The sequence below is a fragment of the Daphnia pulicaria genome, chromosome 5, assembly GCF_021234035.1.
Source record: "Daphnia pulicaria isolate SC F1-1A chromosome 5, SC_F0-13Bv2, whole genome shotgun sequence".
Classification (NCBI taxonomy): Eukaryota; Metazoa; Arthropoda; class Branchiopoda; order Diplostraca; family Daphniidae; genus Daphnia; species Daphnia pulicaria.
This window is the reverse complement of record NC_060917.1, coordinates 1,360,535-1,384,343: the sequence shown is the minus strand read 5'-3', so window position 1 is coordinate 1,384,343 and position 23,809 is coordinate 1,360,535. Positions and strand designations below refer to the sequence as shown.

The 23,809-nt window shown below is 41.5% G+C and overlaps 6 protein-coding genes across 8 annotated transcripts; 3 read left to right on the top strand and 3 right to left on the bottom strand.

Moving 5' to 3' along the window:
• Positions 1–378: 378 nt before the first annotated feature.
• Positions 379–3,444, bottom strand: LOC124340616 (importin subunit alpha-5-like). Its single transcript, XM_046793181.1, has 8 exons — positions 3,321–3,444; positions 3,108–3,252; positions 2,894–3,045; positions 2,577–2,835; positions 1,963–2,514; positions 1,359–1,905; positions 1,008–1,297; positions 379–831 (listed from the first exon to the last, which is right to left on the bottom strand). Exons 3-8 carry the CDS (start codon positions 3,001–3,003, stop codon positions 730–732), a joined length of 1,860 nt encoding a protein of 619 aa, XP_046649137.1. The 5' UTR covers positions 3,004–3,045; positions 3,108–3,252; positions 3,321–3,444; the 3' UTR covers positions 379–729.
• A 349-nt stretch (positions 3,445–3,793) lies between these two features.
• Positions 3,794–5,464, top strand: LOC124341112 (protein catecholamines up-like). The gene is made up of 3 exons (XM_046794048.1): positions 3,794–4,701; positions 4,767–4,966; positions 5,034–5,464. Exons 1-3 carry the CDS (start codon positions 3,885–3,887, stop codon positions 5,283–5,285), a joined length of 1,269 nt encoding a protein of 422 aa, XP_046650004.1. The 5' UTR covers positions 3,794–3,884; the 3' UTR covers positions 5,286–5,464.
• Positions 5,465–5,958: 494 nt separating this feature from the next.
• On the top strand, positions 5,959–7,069 carry LOC124341329 (B9 domain-containing protein 1-like). The gene is made up of 3 exons (XM_046794387.1): positions 5,959–6,202; positions 6,283–6,625; positions 6,700–7,069. The coding sequence occupies exons 1-3, from the start codon at positions 6,035–6,037 to the stop codon at positions 6,828–6,830; spliced, it is 642 nt and encodes a 213-aa protein (XP_046650343.1). The 5' UTR covers positions 5,959–6,034; the 3' UTR covers positions 6,831–7,069.
• Positions 6,887–18,902, bottom strand: LOC124340831 (prominin-like protein). Of its 3 annotated transcripts, XM_046793546.1 has the most exons (21): positions 18,653–18,902; positions 17,168–17,530; positions 15,463–15,630; positions 14,596–14,695; positions 14,357–14,477; positions 14,196–14,262; positions 13,685–13,845; positions 13,429–13,557; positions 13,225–13,248; positions 12,704–12,869; positions 12,292–12,424; positions 11,967–12,119; positions 11,582–11,818; positions 11,201–11,435; positions 11,040–11,129; positions 10,741–10,968; positions 10,392–10,550; positions 9,870–9,991; positions 9,174–9,230; positions 8,410–8,841; positions 6,887–8,290 (listed from the first exon to the last, which is right to left on the bottom strand). In XM_046793546.1, exons 2-21 carry the CDS (start codon positions 17,526–17,528, stop codon positions 8,281–8,283), a joined length of 3,153 nt encoding a protein of 1,050 aa, XP_046649502.1. In that variant the 5' UTR covers positions 17,529–17,530; positions 18,653–18,902; the 3' UTR covers positions 6,887–8,280. The 3 variants fall into 3 exon arrangements, with proteins under 3 accessions (XP_046649502.1, XP_046649504.1, XP_046649503.1); XM_046793548.1 differs by lacking the exon at positions 9,174–9,230 and having other exon boundaries at positions 18,653–18,901; XM_046793547.1 differs by lacking the exon at positions 13,225–13,248 and having other exon boundaries at positions 18,653–18,901.
• An 872-nt stretch (positions 18,903–19,774) lies between these two features.
• LOC124341402 (nuclear receptor 2C2-associated protein-like) lies at positions 19,775–20,527 on the top strand. The gene is made up of 3 exons (XM_046794499.1): positions 19,775–19,934; positions 20,001–20,091; positions 20,161–20,527. Exons 1-3 carry the CDS (start codon positions 19,900–19,902, stop codon positions 20,461–20,463), a joined length of 429 nt encoding a protein of 142 aa, XP_046650455.1. The 5' UTR covers positions 19,775–19,899; the 3' UTR covers positions 20,464–20,527.
• Positions 20,528–20,941: 414 nt separating this feature from the next.
• LOC124341159 (arrestin domain-containing protein 3-like) lies at positions 20,942–23,678 on the bottom strand. Its single transcript, XM_046794120.1, has 8 exons — positions 23,352–23,678; positions 23,270–23,290; positions 23,099–23,209; positions 22,556–22,767; positions 21,994–22,176; positions 21,527–21,718; positions 21,241–21,448; positions 20,942–21,165 (listed from the first exon to the last, which is right to left on the bottom strand). The coding sequence occupies exons 1-8, from the start codon at positions 23,458–23,460 to the stop codon at positions 21,017–21,019; spliced, it is 1,185 nt and encodes a 394-aa protein (XP_046650076.1). The 5' UTR covers positions 23,461–23,678; the 3' UTR covers positions 20,942–21,016.
• Positions 23,679–23,809: the final 131 nt, after the last annotated feature.

Below are 23,809 nucleotides of genomic sequence, written 5' to 3'. Positions count from 1 at the left end.
CTTAATAGATAAAATTTATATATTATTTTATATGTTACTCTGGAGTCTGGAGTCTGCCCTAACTGTTACTTTCTCCATACAGATGCTTTTTTACCAAGACTTTGTATCATGAAAGATATAACGACACTACATTTCAAGATTTGCGTGGAGAACTAGAAATCACGGGATGACAGTTGACAGATACCAAATCAAACTTCCGAGTGCCGACACCATAAATTACCTGATTCTCAGAAAAAAAAACAATGGGGTTCTTTTTTTAATGCCAAATGATAAAAATTTGAATGGCCCAACTAATGCGCAAAGGAAATCCATGCACTAATCATCAATACTTGTACTCCAAAACTGAAGTGGTCCTGTTTGCATTATTTAAACGTACCCTTCATTTATGAAAAGCATTTGTTTTTATTTCGGCAGCATATTATCTACATAATCTATAAATTTCAACGGACATGGATAACCTGGAAGCAATCGACGACCTGCAATTAGGATACAAATTTCAAATACAAAAAAAAACTAGCACGACAAAATCAAACGAATCAAATGCACAGCTGTGATCGAGTTGTTCTGTAGAGAAAGAGGAAAGAAGACGTCGTGCATGGCAACTTTGAATTTCAAAAAATTAGAAAAAAAAAACTTTGAAGAAAAGACCAAAACTCATGGTTAGGATAGCGTTGGTGAAGAATATATGGACCCTGAATTTGCAGAAAAAATAATTTTAGATTTACAAATTTATAATGAGAAACCGCCTTCGGGGGCTTGAGATGGCTGGGTGTTGAATTCGTAATTGCTACTCTGCGATGTACATGGCACCAACTTATAATCTTCATCCCCCTGTCAAAACAAAGAAAAAACAAATTAAATCAAATGAAGAAATAAATTTAGAAATAAAAATAACTTTCAAAAATCTCAGCAATGGGCAAGTTGTCAAACAAACACTCTGAATGTGAAAGCTGTGATAATCATCGAAGAAAAAAACGGAAAATAAGCAATAAAATAGAATAATTTACGTTAGTAGAGAAGTATCGCTCCAAAATAGCCAGCGACTTGGGATGAATCTTAATGTCGTCGTGCCTAAGCAAAACTCCAATGCGATCCAGGAGACCACGCTCTTTGACGTGAAGAGACACTTTCGCACATTCGCTCATTTTCTCGGCAGCGGCCAAAATATTAGCCAAGCCATCCAACTCGACAACGATAGTCTTGGCCCTCTTGGGTTCCTTGGTCTCCAGTATGTAAGTGCAAAGTGGAGCAATGGCACCAAACTCATACAACAAAGCGATCTGCTCGACATTGCCCCCTGAAATTTAAAAGACAGGGTTTGAAAATTAATCGACACCAATAAAACTGAAATAAATTACCACAAGCGATGTTGGTAATGGCTCGAGCTGCTTGCTTTTGCCATTGGAAGTCGACATTGCTCAGCACGTCCACCAGCGGACGAATAACGTTGTTGGTAACGAGAGCTTGAATCTGTGTTACATTGCCTGCAGCAATTTTAGACACGGTCTTGACAGCATAATGAATGATTAACATATCGGAACGAACAAGCAACTTGGCCAACAACGGGCAGATACCAGCAGACAGGACGAGATCGGTTCGAGTAGTACTGCCTGAGACGATTTTGCTTATTGTATTCAAAGGAGAGAATAACATAGCTTTATTGTGGTTTAACAACGCGACGAGCCGAGGGACGACTCCGGCGTCGACAAGTTCTTGAATTATCTCGTCGCCTTCAGTGAGGAAGTCCAGAGCCTGGCAAGCGGTGTCAAAAATGTCATCGTCGTCGTTGTGGATGAGTTGGACCAGGACGGGAAGAAGCTGTCGGACTGCAGGGACACTGGGTAGATGTTTATGATATTTACACAATTTGAATAAAGTCCAAGTGACGTCGCTCAACAATTCAACCTAATAATGAAATTAAATACTAAATTTTCACAAGGGATAATTTGAAAATTGACTTACTGAAGTGTCGGGTTTGATGAGACTGACCAAAGGTTTTATAATGCCTTGCTTTATTACCTCGTCTCTTGCCTCTGCATTAGATTCGGCAACAACACCGAGAACCCAGACAGCTGTTTCGACCACATCTGGATTATTCGAACTCAATAAAAAAATAAATCCCGAAGTAGAACTGGCAAAAGCCTCCGCCTGTCCATCTTCTGGGTCCAACCACGTCGTAATATCTTTGATTATCAACAGACTTTGATTGAAGACGTCCTCTTCGTTGCTAACCAACAAAGCAACGAGCCGATTAACGACTCCGGCGTCGATAATGGCTCGCAATCGTTCTTCTGGGTTTTTAATTGCTTTCTTGATTGCTGGTGAATAGTTATCATAATCAATGAGGTGAGACAGAGCCATGCAAGCGGAGGCGACAATCTCCTTGTCGTTGCTGTTGAGAAGGTGGGCCAGGGCGGGAAGAAGCTGATGTCGGATTGTATAGATACTGAGTGGACTGTACTCGTTACGACACAAGTTGGACAAAGTCCAAGCTACACTGCGCAATAATGTAGTCTAATAATAAAATAAATTTTTAAATGTTCACAAAGTCAAAGATAAATGTAAAAATGACTTACTGATGAAGTGTCCGGTTTAATCAAGTTGATTAAGGGATTAAGAGTGCCTTGCTCCGTAATGTGTGTATTTAGCTCTGTTCCATCTCTAGCAATAATGCCGAGAGCCCGGACAGCTTGTAAGGCCACAACTGGATGAGATGAACCCAACAAAGACACAAAACCAGCAACAGCCCCAGCATTGACAACAGCTTTGGTCTGATCAAATGTTCCTGACACAATGTTGGTGAGAGCCCTTGCTAACTCTAACTGAAGATGAGGGCTAAAACAAAAATTGTCATGATGAAATGTTTGGAGACCAATTTAACGACACAACATACTTGTTGACACGACTGAGGAATTCTATCAGCCTCGGAACAACATTGGCATTGATGAGGATGTCAATGGGTGACTCACATTCCCTGGTGAGGATTTTACATGCATCCAGCATGGGTTGCAGTCATTTCCTTGCTTTCTTCACCACTGTTGATACCTATGAGATATAGATTCATATGAGAATATAGGCTATATAGAAAAAAAATGCAACACACATACCATTATCTACATCCTCAATGCTCATGTTGTCTGTAGCAATACAATTTTGTTCTTGAAAAGGGCTGAGGGGCTCATCATCGATTTCAAGATTGTGTCGCTTCAGCAAGTCATCTTCTTTCTTGGCTTTCTGCAACTCAGAGTTCACCTCATATAAGAATGATGAACAATCTTTTAAATTTAATTAATGACATTTGACTATCTAAAGCTTATTACCTCATATCCTCTGCAATTATGATTGATGTCCTTCAACAGGGTGGGATTTGCTTCAGTTGTCATTTTGATAGTTGATGTTTTGTCCAATTCTCTTGAATCACGGAAGTGACAAACACATGGAGACCATGCTGCTGAGACTGAAAGCATGAAAACTGAAAAGTTTAAATACGCCATTTAGTCATTTACATTTACTTATGTTGATGTTGCCAAATTAAAAATATTCAGATAAAATTACAAAGACGTCATCTAGTGTGAGATCAATGAAGAATTGGATGTAGGTGCTAGGTGGCGTCGGTGATGTTTTGATGCCTGTCTAGGTGATCTCTAAGCTTTTTTGCGTGTACTAACAAATTGGCAATTATCAAACAAATTGTAAACAACTGAGAAAAAAATATTATTAAATAAATTATTAATTTTTTTTAAAGAATAGGTAAGGGTAATATTTTAAATCATGTTTTTGTTGTGAAGGTCTGTCACCGCGTCAGAGAGTCTGAGGCTCTGAGCCCGAGTATTACCAGCTGTTTAACACGTCAGACTTGAAGCGCTTTCATTCGGTCTGTCAAAATGCTTGACCGAAGGTTCGTCGTAAAACTCTGCAGTTTTCTGCTCTTGGTAGGAATTTTTTTGACACTTCCACAGTTTTGCCATTCTCACTCTCACGACCATCACGGGCATTCACATGATCATCATGGACACTCGCACGATCATGTAGAAGAGCGGCCGTCATTTAAGTATTCCAAGGAAGCGAATATTCCGAAACCTCCTCCACCCCCAGCCAAGAAAATAGAAAAGGAACATCACCATGGACATTCGCACGAACATCACGGACACTCACATGATCATGATGAACACTTACATGATCATCATCATGACCATCACACAGAAAATGTTGAAGCTCCCAAAAGGACAACTGCTGCCTTATGGACAGAAGCCATCGGTTCCACTCTAATCATTAGTGTAGCACCGTTCATTGTGCTTTTTTTCATTCCCATTGACAGCAGCCCTGAACGACAGCCCTTGTTAAAAGTTTTACTTAGCTTTGCTTCCGGTGGACTTCTTGGTGATGCTTTCCTACATTTGATTCCGCATGCCTTGATGGCTCATTCTGAAGATGAGGAACCTCATTCGCATTCTCATGGACATTCTCATGGAGAGGGTCATTCTCATGGGCACGACATGACTGTTGGACTTTGGGTTCTCTGCGGCATTATTGCCTTCCTTGCTGTTGAAAAGTTTGTTAGAATTCTTAAAGGTGGCCATGGTCACAGCCACAGTCATTCTGAACCCAAGAAGGATAAAACAACTGATGCAAAAGATGCGAAAGACGGAAAAGCCAAAGAAAAGAAGGAAAAGAAAACCAAGGAGGTTGCCAAACCCTCTGGTAAATATTTTGTTAATTTTTTGGTAGTATGTCATTAAATCTGTTGTATTATTCCATTTCTTTAGGAGACATCAAGGTAGCTGGATATTTGAACCTGGCTGCGGATTTTACCCACAACTTCACTGATGGCTTGGCTATTGGTGCGTCATTTTTGGCTGGAAGAAGTACAGGAATCGTAACAACCGTAACAGTTTTGTTACACGAAGTTCCCCACGAAATCGGGGATTTCGCCATTCTCATTCAGTCAGGCTGTGATCGCAAAAAAGTAATTTCAAACGCTCCGACAATCTCAAAGTAACAGGAATCTTAATTCTCCACTTTCTATTGGACAGGCTATCTTTTTGCAGCTTATTACAGCTGTGGGAGCTCTTACTGGATGTGCAGTTTCTTTATTAGCAGAAGGAATCGGTGCTGCTGCTACTGCCTGGATCCTTCCGTTCACAGCCGGTGGATTCATTTACATTGCCACCGTTTCTGTCATTCCTGAGCTTTTAGAAAACAGCAAATTCTCACAAACTTTAATGGAAATCGCTGCCTTGTTAGCTGGTGTCTATATGATGGTTTTGATAGCCGAATATGAATGAAAAATTGAGATACAAATTGTTTCTATCTAAATCCCATCTGGCAGGGCTAGACGATGGATTTTTACTTTCATTTCTACCACTTCGAACCCATTGTCTAGCCTGCATTATCCCTTGTAATTGTTTTGTCACCCGAGCAAGATACTTAATAAAGGTATAAAATAAATTTCACGATTCTATTACATTTTTTTCTTATTTTTAATTTTTAAAATTTAGCTTTTTATTGAACTTTAATTAAGCAAACAACGCTGGGAGGGTAAGATGAGCCTATAAGTCTACTTGGTTACTATTCAATCAAAGGTGGTTTATTCATTGAAATTGCGTTATCAGTGAAAGGCGACAACTGTAAATAAAAACCATATAAGAAATAGAACAATGTTGGCTATTGTGTGTAGTTTGTGCGGTAACTGATACCAGATTGAGCAATTCCCTTTGGCTGGCGCCGAGACGAGTCTACAAAATTTTGGTTTTCACTTATTCTTTTTATTATTTCGATTACTTATTCAGCATACAAGTTATTACTCATTCATTTCATTACTGAATAGAGAGATACAATCGCTAAAATGTAAAAAATTGAATAATGCCCCCATTTATTTCGCTACGTAGTCATAGGGGCGGCGGCATATATTAGACGTAACCATGGCAACGAGTCAGCCCGACAATCGAAACAAACGAGCCAGCAGTCGGTGTATATTGTTGTGATGTAGAGAATTCTTAACGTTTTTTTCCAGTCAAGCACATCTTAATTTAGAATGACATCGGTAGCAACTTCAAATGGACCCGTCACATCTACTCCTCTGATAGCAACCAGCTTTTATTATTCCGTCCAAGGCCAAATCCGGCACGGAGAATTCCCGCTCAATTCCCAACTTTACGTCAAAACTTGCTATCACCACGGAGCTGACTGGATCTTCTGCCACGTAACTAGATACACAGTCAACTTTGGTTTTTTTTTCTTATTGTAGAAAAATGACTTTGCAGCTCTTCGTGTGACGCACAGGGTATTGAAGAAGGGTTAAGTCAGCTAGCCATTCAAAAGTCATCCGGGGGCCGAGAATTGGTGTGGAATTTTCCTTTACAATCGTCGTGGAAGAGCACGAATCCCCACGGATGGCCTAGAATGATCGTCAGTCTTTATGGACCCGACGAGCTGGGTAACGATGACGTCGCATACGGCTATGGTTCCACCGTTTTGCCCATCTGTGCTGGGCATTACACAAGAACACTGGCTATCTATCGGCCGCAGTCGCAATCTCTTCTGCACAAATGGACCAGTTGGTTTACCGGACGTCGTCCTGAATTGATTGATCCCAAAACTATTGCCCTCAACGAAGGCCGTGACGGTAATACTCTACCGAGTTATTATTCAATTATATAACTTTATTTCAAAAGTTGATTCAATATTTCTCTCGTATAGTTCTCCGAATGGAAACTCTGGGCTACGTCACGGTCGAATTCCACACCACTTTTAAAGATTTCCAAAGTTTAGGCTACGATTCATCAATCAGTGGACCGGAAAAAACATCATCCACTTTGCCTATTTTTTAAGACAAAATCAATTATAAATTTACAAAATAAATGAACACGGCTACAGGGATATGAGCAACACTTTGAAATGGGTGTATTTCTTTATTTTAATTTTGTTTTCAACTAAGTAGACGACACCATTAATGGTGGGTGGCGGGGGAGGTTAAAGACATCAAAGAGCGAATGATTCTCTTAAATGACGAGATTCCGCGGGAGTCATTTTACAATTCAAAAGACGGCCAAAAATCAGGGGAGAAAAGGGGGAAAAAAAAGAAACACGAATGAAATCGTAGTTTTATGTTTAAAACAAAAAATTTGAATTTTTCAGCCCGTCCCAGCTGTGAAAAGAGACGGAAATTCTCAAAAGTTCGCCAGCAGCAGCAGCAGCTTTTGTGTGTTGTTATACATAATACAAAAAAAGGAGGGGAAGATTCAATTAATGACAGCGGATAGACGAAGAAATATGGAACGGGTGACATGTATAACAAACAATCAAAAATTTAGTTTCCTCCCCTCAATAATTGAATGGCATTTTTTCTCCAAAATTTCTTTTTTTACGAGGGAATAAGAAAACGAATAAACACTTATCGAGATTCGATTACTCCGAGCTTTAAAAAACAACAAAAGAGATTGACTCTTTTCTGTTTGGTTTGAGAAGGTATTGAAAAAGTATTGATTGAATCATATTATAAAGAGAGAGAGATTTCATCAACAACAACAACAACAACAAAGACTTTTTGCTTCCTCCTCAATTGCTCATCAAAAGTACCGAACCGTGAGTAAGTAAGAGAGAGAAAGGGAAGAATTGAAAATCCCTTACTATACTGGGCTTTGGTCTGATGACGACGACGAAGAAGAAAAAGTTTGAAACAGCGGCCCAAGTCCCCACCCAAAAAGATAGACAGGGAGTTCAACCAGAGACAAGAGAGAAACGTACGTGTTTCGAATGCTCAAACACGCCTTTATATCCTGTTATACACATATAAAGTAGGAGCAAATGCACATGTCATCACACGTTTAAAGAGACAAATTGCCAAGAAAAATCACATAAAAGGGGGAGGGGGCCGGGGGCGAGGAGTGCATCCATGTGCAAGTCGGGACTTTTTTTGTTGTTTTGTTGAAGAGATGAGAGGAGAGATGAAACTCTGAAACTCATGAATAATGTACAAACACGTTCACTCTTACATACACACGCGCGATCGCTCCGCCGAGGATTGTATACACACTCGCACACACACACACAACATTTGGCGTCTGTGTGCGCGCGCAGATGCGCGGCAACACGACGACACGCGAAATGGAAAAAAGAACAAGTGGAGGAAAACAATCAGTACTTCCGCTTCCCCTCCGTCATCAATCCAGCGACGAAAAACAACAACTCGAAATGGAAGCAGCAGCCGGGAGGGAGAATGGAGGAGCTAGACGTCATTCGGGACGTTGATGGAATCGAGGACGAGATCATCAAAGCTTTTCACTTATCGCTGCAATCAAAAGACGAGAATCATTCAGAATCCATCATCAACTTGAAGAGAACAGACACACAGCTGCTCTCTCTTTCGAGAGGCTGAGAGGACTGACTTTTTATCAATAAAATACTCACGCTGGTCCTGGATAGTAATACGGCGGAGGTCTCTCGTAGTCGGCGGCGGATGGAGCGGACGGGGTTCCGCCTCCCGGAGTTCCAGCGGACGGCGATGTGGCAGTAGCGGCAGCAGCAGTGGCGTGAGTGGGAGATGCCACGTAACGGGGAACACTTCCGTCGCCCCAGGCTCTTGGAGCTGGATCTTGAAAGCGGCCGGGTGTCTTTCCATTGCGTTCCGACGGGGCCACTACGGCCGTTGAAGAGTTCACTCCGCCGCCACCACTCGAAGCCGATGAAGTGACGCCGATACGATTGCTGGCACTCCCGTTACCCGTCCTGGCCTGATGCTGCGAAATGCTGTAATCGTCTTCGTAAGCGCCTCCGTAAACGTGGCCGTATGCGTGACCCGATCGGGTGTTGCTCGGGACTGGGATGCCTCTACGATCTCGACTTTTTTTGGGGGGAAAGAAATGGAAATTTTTCGTTAAACAAGGAATTTTCAATTCAGATGTTGGAGAAATCTCTTTGAACGTAAAGGGACAAACCAGAAACATAAACAGAAAAGGAAAATAAGACCAAAACATTTCTTTTGTTTTAAGAAGAAGAGAAAGAAAGGAAAGACAGAAAAAGACAAGTATATTGAGACAAATACACAGTACGTGCAAAACGTTCTAATATCCAGCCTTTCAAAATGCATGCAGTCAAGTTAATTGAATCAACACGAAGAATACGGAGAAGAAGAAAAAAAATCAAAAGAGATGAAGACAGCCATCAAGTCTTACTTGTTTAAGGCCAATGGAATGTTGTCCCGGTCGGCATAAGCATCATACAAGTACTCTCTGAAGAAATATATCGGAAGGAAAAAGTGTTGTGATTTCCGGAATGGTATGAAAAGAATAAAAAAAAATAAAAAAGAAAGAAAAATAGCGGAAACAACCCCCGGAAGAAAAAAAAAATCATCGTTCAATATTTTTTCACTTGAAAAGAGACAAGCAAAATAGCCAGACCACCACCAACCAACCAACCAGCTCCATCGAATAAAATAAAGAAATGATTTACACGCCATCACCAATTTTTTTGTTAGAGGGAGGGGTTGAAAAAAAATAAAATACTACCAAGAACGAGAGAAATACCCGATGATAAATAAAATATCCAATGATATATAATAAAAAGAGCTGAAATTCATGCTAGAAAGAGAGTAAAGCTTTGGCACCAATTCAACCGAATGACGAAAGGATGTCATAGTTATTCTCTCTCTCTCTCTTCAAACAGGGAGGAATGTTTCTTTTCTCTTTGATATGCATCGCCCAATAAAAAGATATCCAGTCAGGAAATGGCCTTAAATAATCGTAAAATCAAAAAAATAACCCAAAAAAAGAAGAAAGAAAAAAAGATATGTTCCTTTTTCGGGTATATATGAGAGGGGCTTTTACCGACTCGGCATTTTTTTGTTTTCCTTCCCATTAACACGCTCTTACCTCTCGACAATCGAACCCGGATAAGGATCCGTCTTCCTGTAGAGGGAGGCCAGCACCATAGCCAAAACGACGCAGGGTAGAAACAAGAGGCAGCACCATCCAACGCTGGCCCAGAATCCATTCTATATATATATACAAGTCGAGAAACAACAAATCGATCAACAATGAATCACTAAACTGGAAAAAAAAGAAAAACTTTGCTCTTCTCAAATAGAAGAAGAAAAAACAATAAAGTATACAAGTCCAGCACATTTTTCCAATAGCGCTGTCGAATGTGTTATTCCTAACCTATTCATCACAACTCAAGTAGGGAATTGGAAAGAGAGGAAAAAACGCGCACTACCAAACTTTTGAAACGAAATCAATAAGTAAAAAAACCCAACGGATTTACAAAAAAGAAACAAGTAAAGGACTAAGGGGAGCGAGAACAAAGAATCCAATTTTTTAAAAGCACACACAAAAAAAAGAAGCAACTTTAATCCCGGGGCGGGATATAGCCGCAGAGAGAGAGAGAAAACTTACAAAAGGCCAGAAGATTTGTTGGCAGATCACGGCTGATGTAGTATTGTAGGCCTGCGAGAGCGGCCAACATTTGCCGACTTTAAAGAGGACGTGGTCGGTAACCCGCTGGACGTATTGGTCGATGAGTCGCTCGCACTCTTTGGCAAATTCAACCGCCAACTGCATATAAATCAATCCATCTTTTGTGTTAGATATAATAATTTATAAAAGGGGAGAGAGAGATGGAGCGGAGAGATCGATACATCAATTTGTCTCGGATCGATCAACTCGCTGTCGTTCCCACACGCACCAGCGTGAAAGATTTTCTTCTTCTTTTTCAAAATTTTTATTTTATGATTATTATATATACCTTAGACAATTGCTCGGGTCCTTTATTCTCGAGGAAGGTCTGCGCGGATTCAGCCTGGCCAATTAGCATTTCAATAGCCTCCGACAAGCTAGATTGATTGAAGCGGACACGTTCTTCCAAATTGGCGGCCGCCTTGCGCAGTCGCTGGGCTGCTTCTTTCATCGGAATCAATTCAGACTTTTGTAGTCGCGACAGGAAGATGGCATTGTCCCATAGAGTATTGGCAGCCTAATATAAAGTAATACGTTACGTGTCGTCGCTCAAGGCGACAACGAATAATAACACTTTAGCCGACTTACATTCGGTTCGAATTGCTGTACTTGAACGGCCGTGTTGTTCAGAATGGCCGCCATTTCCTGGAGGTTGACCGACGTGATGTTCTGTTCCAACTGTAAACCAAATTCACAACAATCTATTATCCAATCTAAATAGATTTCCTATAATATCAAGCGCAACTTACAAGGATCGAATAGGCCGTAAAGTTGACGCGCATCAAGTCTGAGGCGGCGAAATCTCTCAATTGCTGTTTGGCTTCGACGGACAACAAGTTGACTCCATTAAATCGAATGTTGCTGGTAAGGCGGCGGACTTCAGACTCGATGTTCAAGCGACGCGACGGGTCGCCCAGCGAAGAAACGTTCAGCACGCGTTCCAGCTTCAACATTTGGTAAAGTGTCTTATTCTGGTGGCACTCCCTAATGAAGTGAAACGACAAGGAGGGTTAAGGTTTGTTATTATATTTGTCAAGCGTTCCTTTTTGGCCGAAGCGTATAACGCCCCCAGACACACAAAAGCGGCACACGCAATTCTTGTGGTGGTTTACACACACACACACACGTACTTGACGATATTGGAGACGGTGACGAGGTCGTCCTTGACTACGCCGTGTGGGTTGAGTGCCGTGAGAGGTATGTTGCGGTCGATAAAATCATACAGCTCACGCTGTTGGGGCTCCTCTCCCGTTCCTAAACGGGTCAGTACCTCGCACGATAGATTTTGGCCAAAGACACCGACCAGGAAGTGAACGACGGTCAGGACCAAAAGAACAAACGAGGTCATAAACACCAATCCAACACCCCTATTGGAAAAAAACAAAAGCCAAGACAAAGAACCCCCAAGAAAATAAAGAAAAAAGGGTTGTTGAATCGATTCCATCCTTCCTGTTTCGCGGAAAAAACAAATTTTCCACGAAACGTGAATGTAGTGCGTGTCATTTTTCTACTTACGACATCAAACAAGAGGCACCAGTGGCCCGGGTCCCGAAGTCGTCGTCGTATCGGTCGACAGGCCGTTTGCCGCAACAGCCGCACAGCAATCCAAAAGCGAAGCAGAGCGTGATCAAAAGCACTAGACTCGCTATACCGATATCGATGTAGAACCTATAACAACAAATAAACGCAATATAATAAATAGGAGCTAGAAGAAGCCAAAGGGGGGTCTCTCTGCTGCGTGGGGTTTCTGTCTGCAATGACATTCTTACAACCAGACTTTTAGAAAGAGAGTCAAAACATAGTCGTCGTCCAGCCTGGGATAAATCCCCCCCCCCCTTACCGATATTGACCATAGTGGTCGATGTAGCTCTGTAGAGTATTGATAGACTCTTGGATGGACTCACTGCGGGCCATCTCGACACCACGACCCATCAGGATGGAAATGTCCTCGGAATTCCGCTCTAAACTTTGTCCTGAAAAAACCAGTTAAATGCATTATTTTTATAGTCGCAGCACGATTCGCGTCGTTAAACTAAGACGTAAAAAAGTTGGCCATCATTAGCGCCTGTGTGTAACAAAAAAAAGTTACTTTCTTGGTGGGGCTTTTTTCTCTCTCTTTACACTCTAATGATTTCCAGCGACCATCGTAAAAATAAGAAAAAGACACACAAAAAAAATAAAATTCATCTCTCAACATTTTCCAGTTGTAGAAAATGATGTCGAGATTTTCGTGCGATATAAACGAAAATTACCGGCCGATCGTAAGTGTTGCTTGAACGAGGGTAGAGTACTTCCGACGGCTCTCTGGACATCGTTTGAGATTCTCTCCAGGGCGGAACGACCCCGCTTGACTTCACTCTCCACTCCGGTAGTGATCAATTGAGAAATGTTGCGCGCTATCCTCTGCACATCCGGCAACTATCAAACATTTGATATAAATAAATGGGAGAGAAAATAGAAGAAAAGAAAAAGTTGTTTCCTTTTAAAATCTTCTTTTTGTATCCTTTGTAAATAAAGTAGCTACAGTATAAATGTGTACTACAACGACATCAATAGTTTGGAGCAATAAAACATCATTAAAAAAAGAAAATACTAGAGAGCTAGAATGAGGGTGCACTGGAACTATCATGCCGGAAGAGTGAGCCACGAACACAAAGTTTTCGCCGTGTATATACACAGAGTGTGGTCGTGGTGGCTGTTGGTTTTTAAGGATATAGAGAGGGGGGAAACGTGCCAACTGTGCCAACCAAAACAATGGTGTGTGTCTTCTTACCTTGGGCAAATAATTCTCGACAAACTTTTTAATTTTCGTGTCACGATGCGGCAGAGAAAGTTTAGAAAAGGATTCATCATTATTATTGAGAGTTAGTAGCGGCGTATGTAATATAGCGTAGTAGTTCACAATAATCACCGTTGGTTAGTAAAGTTTTTCGAAAAGTTGGAGGCAATTACATTAAAGTTGATGAAAAAGCTTTACCTCTTGAAATTGAAGATCGACTGAAAGCGAGTCGAGATCGTACTGCTGCCGGAAATTCGCACAAATGGGCTGGGAAGCGCATCGATCCAGCAGCTGCTTCAGCTGCCTTTTAACCTCGAGCAAACCGTCCTAAAAAAATAAAAACACACAACGCCAAATTCAATTAGATGAGTGATAGAGCCAACTGTATGTGTGTTCATCCCTTTTGTCAACCTCTGAAGAAAAATCAAGCACGCTATAGAGGAGATGATTATACCTGAAGTTGATTAGCCCTGTCTTGTAGTATTCCAGTATCTTGTTCAATGTTTGCTAGATTCTGCCGGATCTCTGCCAAATTGGAAACGATGGCCGTCAAGTTGTCAACAGCGATGGCCCGGGACACGTGCTTCAGTTCGTTAGTCACCAGTCTCCCGCTGTCTGTTTATAGACGTACACAAATAAATATATCAATAGAAAAAATATAGTATAAGAGAAAAAAAACCGGGCGGGGGATATCCATGTCTATGTACATTTGCTTTGGTTTATGCGCTCCTCCAAACCAATAGATCAAGCGAAAAGAAAAATAAACCTAACTTGACGATCAATAAAACACACACACACAAGTTCCTCCCCATAAAAACGGCAAGAAAACCCGACGTATACACACAACACAACGATAACACTGGGATAAATCAATGTCATAAGAGTGCGTGAAATGATCTGTTGTAAGGGTAGGGAGCTTTATTTCATTCGCGATTTGTCTTTCAATTTTTATTTTTGTATTTTACCGTCGAGTGCTTTGGCGATGGCGGCTTCCAATTCACGATAGTTTGTCGTCAACAATGTCACGTACTCCTGTGGGGGGAATAGAAAGTGGAAGAAAATAAATAAGACAAGTTGAAGGGATGCCAAATTAATTTAGAGCGATGACAAGAGAGAGAAACTGTACTTTTCGGGTGTGATTAAAGTAAGTGGCTGTATCTTCAGTAGTGTGGCGAAGAGCTGTCGGCAAGGCGTTGACGCCATCCTGTGCGTTGGCATTGGATACAAAAGCGCAGATGATGCCGAATCTGTGAGAAACGAACGGACACACACAAAAAACAGAAAAAGACATCATCGATCGCTGTCGACTATACACCAGTAGTCCGTGTCTCACAAGCAACAACAACAACAACAACAACAACTTACGCGACGAGAAGAAGCAAAACGCCGAGGAAAAGACCGAGAATGACTCGCTGGCATTTGTCACCCCGTTTCTCGAATGGCTCTTCTTTAGCACCGCAACGACCTATTATTATTTACAAACAAAAACAGATATAAGCACCACTATAATCTCGGGAGGATTTTCTCTATTCATGTCGTCGCTTTTCTTCTCCCTCCTCTCCCGCCTGGGTGGTGGTGGTGGTAGAAGAGGGGATCAATGCTTGTTATGGTCCCATACAAAGTAGTACACACACAGTACTAGTAGTAGCTAACAGAAGCTTCAGTCTAGTGTGCACAATACTGCTGGGCTGCTGCTATACACTTTATAGTAGCTTCGTCAGCCATTGGATTAAAGCATGAGCCTACGGGGGTAGGAGAAGGATGTCAAGTCTCTGGAGAAAAGAGAAGAAGAAGAGGAGTGTGTGTGGCCGGATCAGCATTCCGCCAACGACATACGTATATATACGCCGTATAGTAGCGCGCACACTTGATCTGATCGTTAGTGGCTGATAACGACCTCCTCTCTCTTCTTTCTTCTTTATCGCCAACGCATTTTTTATTCAAAAAATTCCAGGCAACATTTGTCTTGATCGATCCGTGAAAAATCTTATTTCGTACCACCAAAGGGGGAAAAAGGGGTGAAGCAATCCTTGACGATCAACTTAATTTTGAAAAGGAACATCGACTGCGCAAGTTTCCATCTTTCCGTGAAATTGGTTCCGGAATGGATCGATAACCTTCTCTCTCTCCCGAGGTGTACATATCTGGCGAGAGTATAGCGCCCAGGCAGTATAAGAGAGATCTATCTACTAGAGAGAGATACGATAGAGAGTAGTGTAATGGATAGTATACCGGCGCAACGGCAGCAGCAGACGAAGACACCGGCGATGGGGATTATGGCGGCCAGCAACAGTCCGATTGCGGCTACTGCTACAACTCCGGCGTAATGTTTCAAAATGACTTGCCACTTGTTTTGGGCTTGGTCCAGCATCAGCTCTGGCTCAGTGCTGAGTTGAATACCTAGAAATTGAAAAAAGAAAACAAGAAAAATCGGGTTCATTGTAATGCCGAGTATGACTCATGTAACGTCATTAATATGCACCAAGGGCACAATGCCTTTCATTCACTACCGACACAAAGCTGGAACTGATTTGACTGCAGTGATAGTAGTATAACTTGCACCTTTTTTTCAATGAATGGTAGCTAGAAAAAGAACTTGGACTTTCTCAAGGGCGCTAAATAAAGAGGACAATGGTATCACAAGACTTTCTAAATTTAAATGGAAAAAAAGGAGATAAAACAAGTTCTGACAATCCTAATCACGCGACAGTCGCTACGTGTTAATCGGCTTCATCGGTTAAAAGCGGGGCAGTGAAAAGGGGGCGGATGGTTTTAAAATTGAAATAATTTTTCCATTCCTGTGGATCGGCATTTGTCAATTTTTCCAAGTTGTTAGGGGAAACAACACGCGTTGTGGAATTTTTGGACCGCACACTCACGCTACAGCGATTCGTTTCTCTCGTGCTGGCCATTTTATCTAAATAGTATGCATGGAGGCACAAAAGTATTGATTCCCAACTATTTTTTCCCTTCTTCTTCTTTTCCCAGCTTTGCACACAGGTGCATTCATCACCATGACGACGACGACGGCTCACGCACAGAAAAAAGGGCCGCGAGGGGTTCAACAACCTGCCCGATGGGCGACCATGACGAAGGTTAAATAAACGGAATGATGATTGGTGCGTGAACGAGAAAAGCGAAAAAAGAAGGAAATCATCAAGATGTGTCCTTGATCTTGCCCGTATAATGACGCCATTACCGGATGTTGATGACGACATTTTTATCAGAACCTTCGAGAGAAACGGTAGCCATTTTGTTTTTTAAAATAATGGCGAAAGAAGGTCATAGGGTCGTTCAAACGGGATTTGCTAGCCGTCAGTCACTCACTGAAATGACGAAAGAATTCCCGTTAAATTGACACAAAAGAACGATGGACAGGTAGGTTCGTGCGAGATTGAACGGTCCGCATACCTTCGTCATCAAAGTCAAGATAACGAGGGCAATGTGCGTTACCCAAGCGACTCCCGGATAAGAATTGATACAATGCCTAACCATTAACCCAAATTCTCTCTCGTTCAAGAAAAAATAAGCCACACACAATACACGAACGACGTTGATTTCTTTTTCCGTCATGGCGTCGAATATCCCTTTTTTCCAGTCTAACGAGCCTTTCAAACATTCCCGGGGTGCGATTATACTAAGGGTATAAATTACATCAGAAATAAACAATAGCCGTCAAGATTTCTCCGGCATTCGGTGGCACTAGTAATAATAGTAGAACACCACCCCACGTGAACAAGCAACCCCACGACGTTGTCCCAGATGGTTCACAAAGAGAGTGGGTACAGGCTTTACCACTATATGGCAGCCAACGACAGATGTTGCATGTTTCTTTTTTTTTTCATCCTCAATAAAGAATGAATTATTATTTAAGTTACACGAAGATGAAGTTCGTTCCCCGGGGGGGAAGTTGCAGAAGAAGAAAAATGGGAATTACCGGGCGGGACTAGATGTTTTGGCATGATCAAGGCCATAAACATGTTGGTGTATGTATGAAGATGTTCCATTCCGCGACTTTGCATCTTGAATGTGGAGACGTAATCGCGGATGTATCCAGCCGTTTCTTCCGGTGAACTAACTGGCGTGTACGGGATGACGTCGGGTGGAAGGATGCTGCGCAACACCTGCTGAGTCGTCATCCCGGGAAGTGAAGCGAACGGAGTTGTCCGCCACCACGACCCACCATCAGCCGCTGATCCATCCGTCCGGCTCGATGGATCCGACTGGCCGGAGCAGCCGGATTTCATTAAACAGAGTAGTAGCACCAGCATCGGCCATGACGTCTTCTTCATCATCATTTCTAAAATCAATAAAAGAGAGAAAATTGAGTAGGGAGAAACAGTATTATAAGAGGAGGCGTGTGTAGTGATCGATCGCATTTCATCACATCTCTCTCTCCCGCTAGAACGTGCAGTGTCCGAGTTGACATCGCAGGAAATCCAATCAATCCCGGACCGCCCTCCTCCATCTTTTTCTCAGACTCATCTAGCTTATTAGGGTTTCCTCTTTTATGTTTCCTTTTTCTATCTTATTTTCCATTTTTCTTTACTTTTTCGTCTCTCTCTCTCGCTCTTATGGCAATCAGGCTGATTCTTACTGACAAATCCTCCTTTGTTACGAATATAAAAACATTGATCCCGGCCGCTGCAAGAGAGATGTAATCAATAACTTCCCCGTCTACCGACCGACAGTCACGCAATCTTACACACACACACTGTGTGTGTGCATATGTACCCTTCTACTCTACTATGAAACAAAAATTTTTATTTTGGCTTAAACTTTTTGTGCACAATGAACTTTGTGTTGAACTTGCAAGAATTTCTTCTTTTCTAGACCCATTGATCACCAAGTTTTTGATTTCGCTCGCAGTAGTGAAAAGACATACGGTCTCGAGTTGCAGTCAGCTTTTATGGCTGTCTATAAAATCAGGAAATGGTTGACAGTTTAGACTTTTAAATGAAGGGAAACGGGAGCACTTTAGGGACGACGCCACCGGATTTATTCATCTGGATGCCAAAATACTTTTAAGAAGAAAAAAGGTCGATATCCTTTTACGTCGATATCCGCCGCAGACGATATGATAGTGGTTCAAGGTCAAGAAATCGTTTCGCATCAAATCGGCCATTTCCTTTTTTTCTACTTCAAGTTATCAGTTAAAAACTGAAATTACATTTAAAACCGACCAACATATAAAATCGAGATAACAGTTGGTCTGTGGTACGACGAGAAGATGGAGGGGGGAAGCAAAGTCAAAAACCCTCCGGTTGTAATTTCAGACAAGAAAACCACCCCCTTCTTTTTATTTTCTCACACACTGAAAAACCTCGAGGCAAGTGACTGTGGAGCCGGAACAAAAGAAACACAACAAGAGGCCCTCAACATGTCTTTCGGCCATATAACGTTGATGCATCTCCAGGCTCACCTCGTTTGGTTGAAATGATTTCCCGTTTTACTTCTCCTCAATTCTATCTTGTGCTGTTGGCAATATGAGCGGTGGGTTTTTTGGGCGACACACAATCACAACGGACGATGAACACACAACGAACGCGAATATTATTGCAAGTTAATCAAAGAGAGTTTCAGTTTCTTTTTCAACGAAAGCCGTGGGCACGATAGTGCCATCACGCCAACACACACAACACTGACTGAATATCTCTCACGGCACTGGCAACTCGTAGACCCCAAGGCTTGGGGCAAGGGGGGCTGGGTTGGGATTTCAATACGAATTTCGCTACATGTGGCAGTTCTCTCTGCCATCTAGCGGCCAAAATATTCAACGTCCTTTTTTAAACATTACGACGAAATGAGCCGTGAGCCCGTGACTGAGGTTCGACACGCATGGGTAAACTCAGTGTCGTTGAACTCCAACAACAAAGTTTAGGGAGCAAGAACGATGATCTGTGCTATGAGACACACCTTATTTTCTCATATTTATTTTGAATCTAAAGTCAGAGGGGTGAAGCGATTTTAGTCAGCCCCACCTCAACTGGGAATAACCCAGCAACTTCCTGACACATTCTTTCTGTTCCAAGGATGTGTGGGATTTCTTACGCACAGTACACCACTAAAACACAATTGCTTTTTTTTTCCTCCAACATTTCCATGTGGCCATGTGTAATGCGAGTGAAGCATTTCACTTCCTGGCCACTACCGGTTTTTTTTTTCTTATAAGTAGAAACCATACACGAAATTTTGTAGCCACAAGCCATGGACGACCTCCAACAGACACATATTTTGTTCACTCTTTCTTCTGCCCATAAATGTAACCCAATCCCCAATACCTCGAGGGACAATCGGTCGGTCAAGGTAATTCTAGCGTGAAATCAGGATTGAAAGCGCGCATGGGGAAATGACGTATCATATTAAAGTTTTATAGCAGTTGACTCGACAGGATTTTCCACCCGCAAGGAAAATGTAGAAATGCGTGATGATATTTTAGATAAGGATATGCTTGGTTAACCAAACATCTTCATGTTTTCAAAATCCGGATTTGATGCGTAATGCCGCTTTCACTTTTCATCACACATATCTGATAAAGTCTGCGGTTGCCGATAGTCAACTGTTTCGTGTATTACATCAGCAGACGACCCTAATTCATCTTGTTTTCGAAAAAAGCTTTTCCAAACTTTTCACTTCGTGCTAATCCCACGAATTTATTATTTATTTTTAATGACTCTTGTACCAAGCAAAGATATTACGGCAAAGTATAAAATGACAAAATGTTAAATGCACAATACAGTAAAATAATAAATTTCTCGATTTTGATGTAGAGTAAGTTCCGTTTTAGGACGTGAAGTAAAGTCATACGGCAAACAATTTTTGTTCGATGGCTGCGACCAAACCTGTTGGAATTCTGACGAGGTAAAATCTGTATTTTTAATTCTAACCAGCAAACATCAATCGTTAATTCAAATGTTAATCTTATTACAGGGAACTCCTCAGTGGGTGATGGTTCAGTTTGCAAAACCCGTGCCAGTGACAAAGTTTGAAATTCAATTTCAAGGGGGTTTTGCAGCCAAAAGCATCTGCCTTCAAAGGACGAGTACAGATTCAGGAGTTACAAAATTAGAAACGATAAAAACTTACTATCCAGAAGATGTCAATTCCATACAAAGTTTTCCTATTCCTGACACACCTTTGCTAACAGATAATTTGAAATTTCTATTCCCTGAAGGCACTGATATGTTTGGGAGAATGATTGTGTATAAGCTCAACTTATATCAAGATTTGTAATACTTGAATGTCATTTTTTTCTTGAAGCATATTTACATTTCTTTAAATTACATCATAAATATTGCATTATTCTATTATTATTCAAGACTAGACTCAGGTTTTCCTATCCAAGCAGATATCAGACAGGTTAGACCTTGAATGTAGAAATTTATAGCACAAAATAAATTATTCATCTGGATTGAAACTCAATTAGATATAGTTGGCCAACACAAGATTTTGGTGATGTGAAAGTCGCCAATGCATTATTACAAACATGTTTGCGGCATTAAAATGCAACACGAAAAAAGCATTAAGAATAAAACACAGTGTAAAAGTAAAAAGAACCAACATTGAATTTCGCCAGTTTTATTATATTTCGTTTTTGAAATGATAGTCAATGAATTGTTATTTGAGTAAGGACGGAACCAAATATCTTTACTTGAGATAACTTATTGTGTACTTGAACTAAAACATTTATATTCCTGGCAACTATCGAGCGCTGGATATCAAAGTCGTTTTATTCTGCATGGATATATTATTTGAGTACATTAGATGTTTGTTTCAAATTTTATGTTTAAGATGACGGGTTATTTTGACTGTCAACGCTGGGATAGCTAATGTAAGTCGGTTTAAATAATGTGTCAAAGCCAATGTTAAGATGTTCCGTGTCTCCTTCCTCCCTCAAGTTGCCGCTAAATACTCCGGATTCGTATGTGCTTTGAGCTGAGATTTTTGAAACAAATAAAATCTTGCAATTACTTCAGTACGTCTATAAAACTATAAATCATAATTTCTTACGGAGATTTGGATACTGATTGATCATGAAGGGAGGCAAAAAACCAATTGGGTGCGTAACGTTATTTTCTACGTTGATTCCATTTGTGAATGGCGGAGCGCTAGCTTGCGGCTGGAATGTGGGGAAACTATCTCGGAAAGGAATTGTGCCAATCGTAATCTCAATTGGGACCTTGAAATTGAATGATAGTGTTCCCGGATTGACGATAAACTGAAAGAAAGCAAGATAAAATGTAAAGAAAATTATTAAATGTCACCATGAGTCATGAAATAAGATTCGTTTTTTAACCTCGATAAAATATCGAAGGTCAATAATCGAACAGTGATGCAGATCGGATGGCGCCAGCGGCGGCACAATAATTGGAATATCATTCCAAAGTTCTAGGTTCTCCCTTTCCGGCGCTGTTTGCTGGTTTCGGGTGATTTCTCGTATGACTCGTTCATCTTCCTTCTGTTTACCTTGGGCTTTAAATATTGTCCTCTACAAAAGAGAAAATGAAAAAAGCAGTTGACAACTGTACAAAAAAAGAATCTTGAAGAATATATATGGCTCTCTAGTTAGCCGTGCCAAGTTTTTGCCTCGCCCCCATCCAGGCTTTCAATCCGAGTTGGGTAAATCAAGGCACGCTAATGAGACAATGTTGTTTTCGCACGGTTATATTGGGTTAGTTAGGATAAATCGGTTTCTTTCCAACAAATATAGACGTATAAGCGGGAGTCGGGTGAGTTTGCCTGGGTGGAAATGGGTGTATATACCTCGACCAGCCGGACCGATGTGTGCAGTAACCTCGATCGACTTTTGTTGTCTACTCGCCCGCAAAAGAGAATTGTTTCCCCTGGAACGTATCCAGATTTCGGGAGCCAAGCGATCGCCGTGATGGGTCCCGACTGACAGCATAGACAACAAACAGTCTTGGTCTCCTCATTCTTCACTGGAATCTGCCACGTAGCCACACACACACACACACACACACACACCAAAAGAATAGATGAAATAGTTGGGTAGCGAACTCATCCCCGCACGTTAACGCAAACATGCCGTGATGGAAAAACAAGAGTTCCGAAGACGACAATAAAATAAAAAACATAAAATGAAGAAGAACTCGTTCGATGTTGTTTTCTCACGAAGTTTTGATAACGGCAACGTCGTCGTTATCTCCGTATTTCCCTATACCAACCAGCCAGCAGCAGCCCTACGGAAACAGTGTAGGTTCTATTCATAGTAGTATTCGAGGGTCCGTGAAAAGAGTTGTCCTAGTCGTGCTGCTAACCATAAAATTCTCTTTATAAGCTCTGCGATTCCACCGCGACTACTCACCGACGCCTGGAAATTTTGGTTGAGGTCGACTATGGTGTTGACGGAGATTCCGCGCTTAAAAACGGCATCAAGCATCCAGCGCCGACCCAGAACCGCTTTGATGTAATAGCGCAAGGAACCGTGGGCCCCTTCAAATGACGCAGGCAGCTGGTGTGGAAGCGTGAACGAAAAGGCGTAGCGGTAATAGTCTGGCTCCAACTCTTTGTCACTTCCTGCGTGTGACATATGAGGATTAATTAATTTCTGGATATTCGCGTCCTTGAATTATAAAGGCCAATGTCAAGTGCTGAATTCGACGTTTGAAGGATTGGATTCCGACACCAACATTGAGTTTGATAAATTATGTCAACACGCAGTATACATGTCCAAGAGGTTGGATGGATTTCAAATAACTATAAATATCTTTGCAATATTTTCCGTGATGGAAAATATTGCAAACACCGCAGAGCGGACGACCCGTTGCTATTTTTAAGAAAGGCAATACCCTATCATGTCGCTTCTAATTTTACTGTAAAAACAAATAAAATCCGGTCTCATTATTACCTGCGAATAGTTGAATTTTGTGGTAAAAATAGTTTTCACTGGCTTGGTAGTGAACCGTTTCCGTTTCGCGGCCGGATGTTTCCGTTTCCGACCAATGCACTTGACTCTTACCTGATATGATTTCGAAAAATGACTCGTCAATCAATTTATTAATAGTTTTTAATTACATACCAATGCACTCGACTGTGAGACCTATGTCAAAAAGAAATAAATCTTTATTCATCGTTGCGGGTCAATATGGGGATAAAAATACCTTTGAAACTCTCGGGGGCAGTAAGTTGAAACTGGACAAGGCCACTGACATTCTGTCCAGGAAGGAATACTCCTTTTGCTTGGTCCAACTCGACACTGAAGTTATCCATTAAGTATTATTACGTATGATGATGAGCAGTGATACGATCCAGTAGCGACGATGACGCGCGTTCGCGTGTTCTCGCCTCGCCACGACAACCGCGAATGAACCATTCAAGCATCAAGCTGCTGGCGGGAAAATTCTATTTATAGAATGGGACGTGACTTAATATAAACTAATGTAAATCGCAGCATCTTATCGACGACGTATGCTCCTGCCTCCTGCTTCAAATCTACCTACTAATGAAGAGTTTTTTTCGAATTGACGGAAGACGCGCCTCGAATTTCGCCATCTAGCGGTCACTTTTATTACTCCAATTCAAAATGACAATAAAATTGGCCTGCTTTTGAATTTTCCAC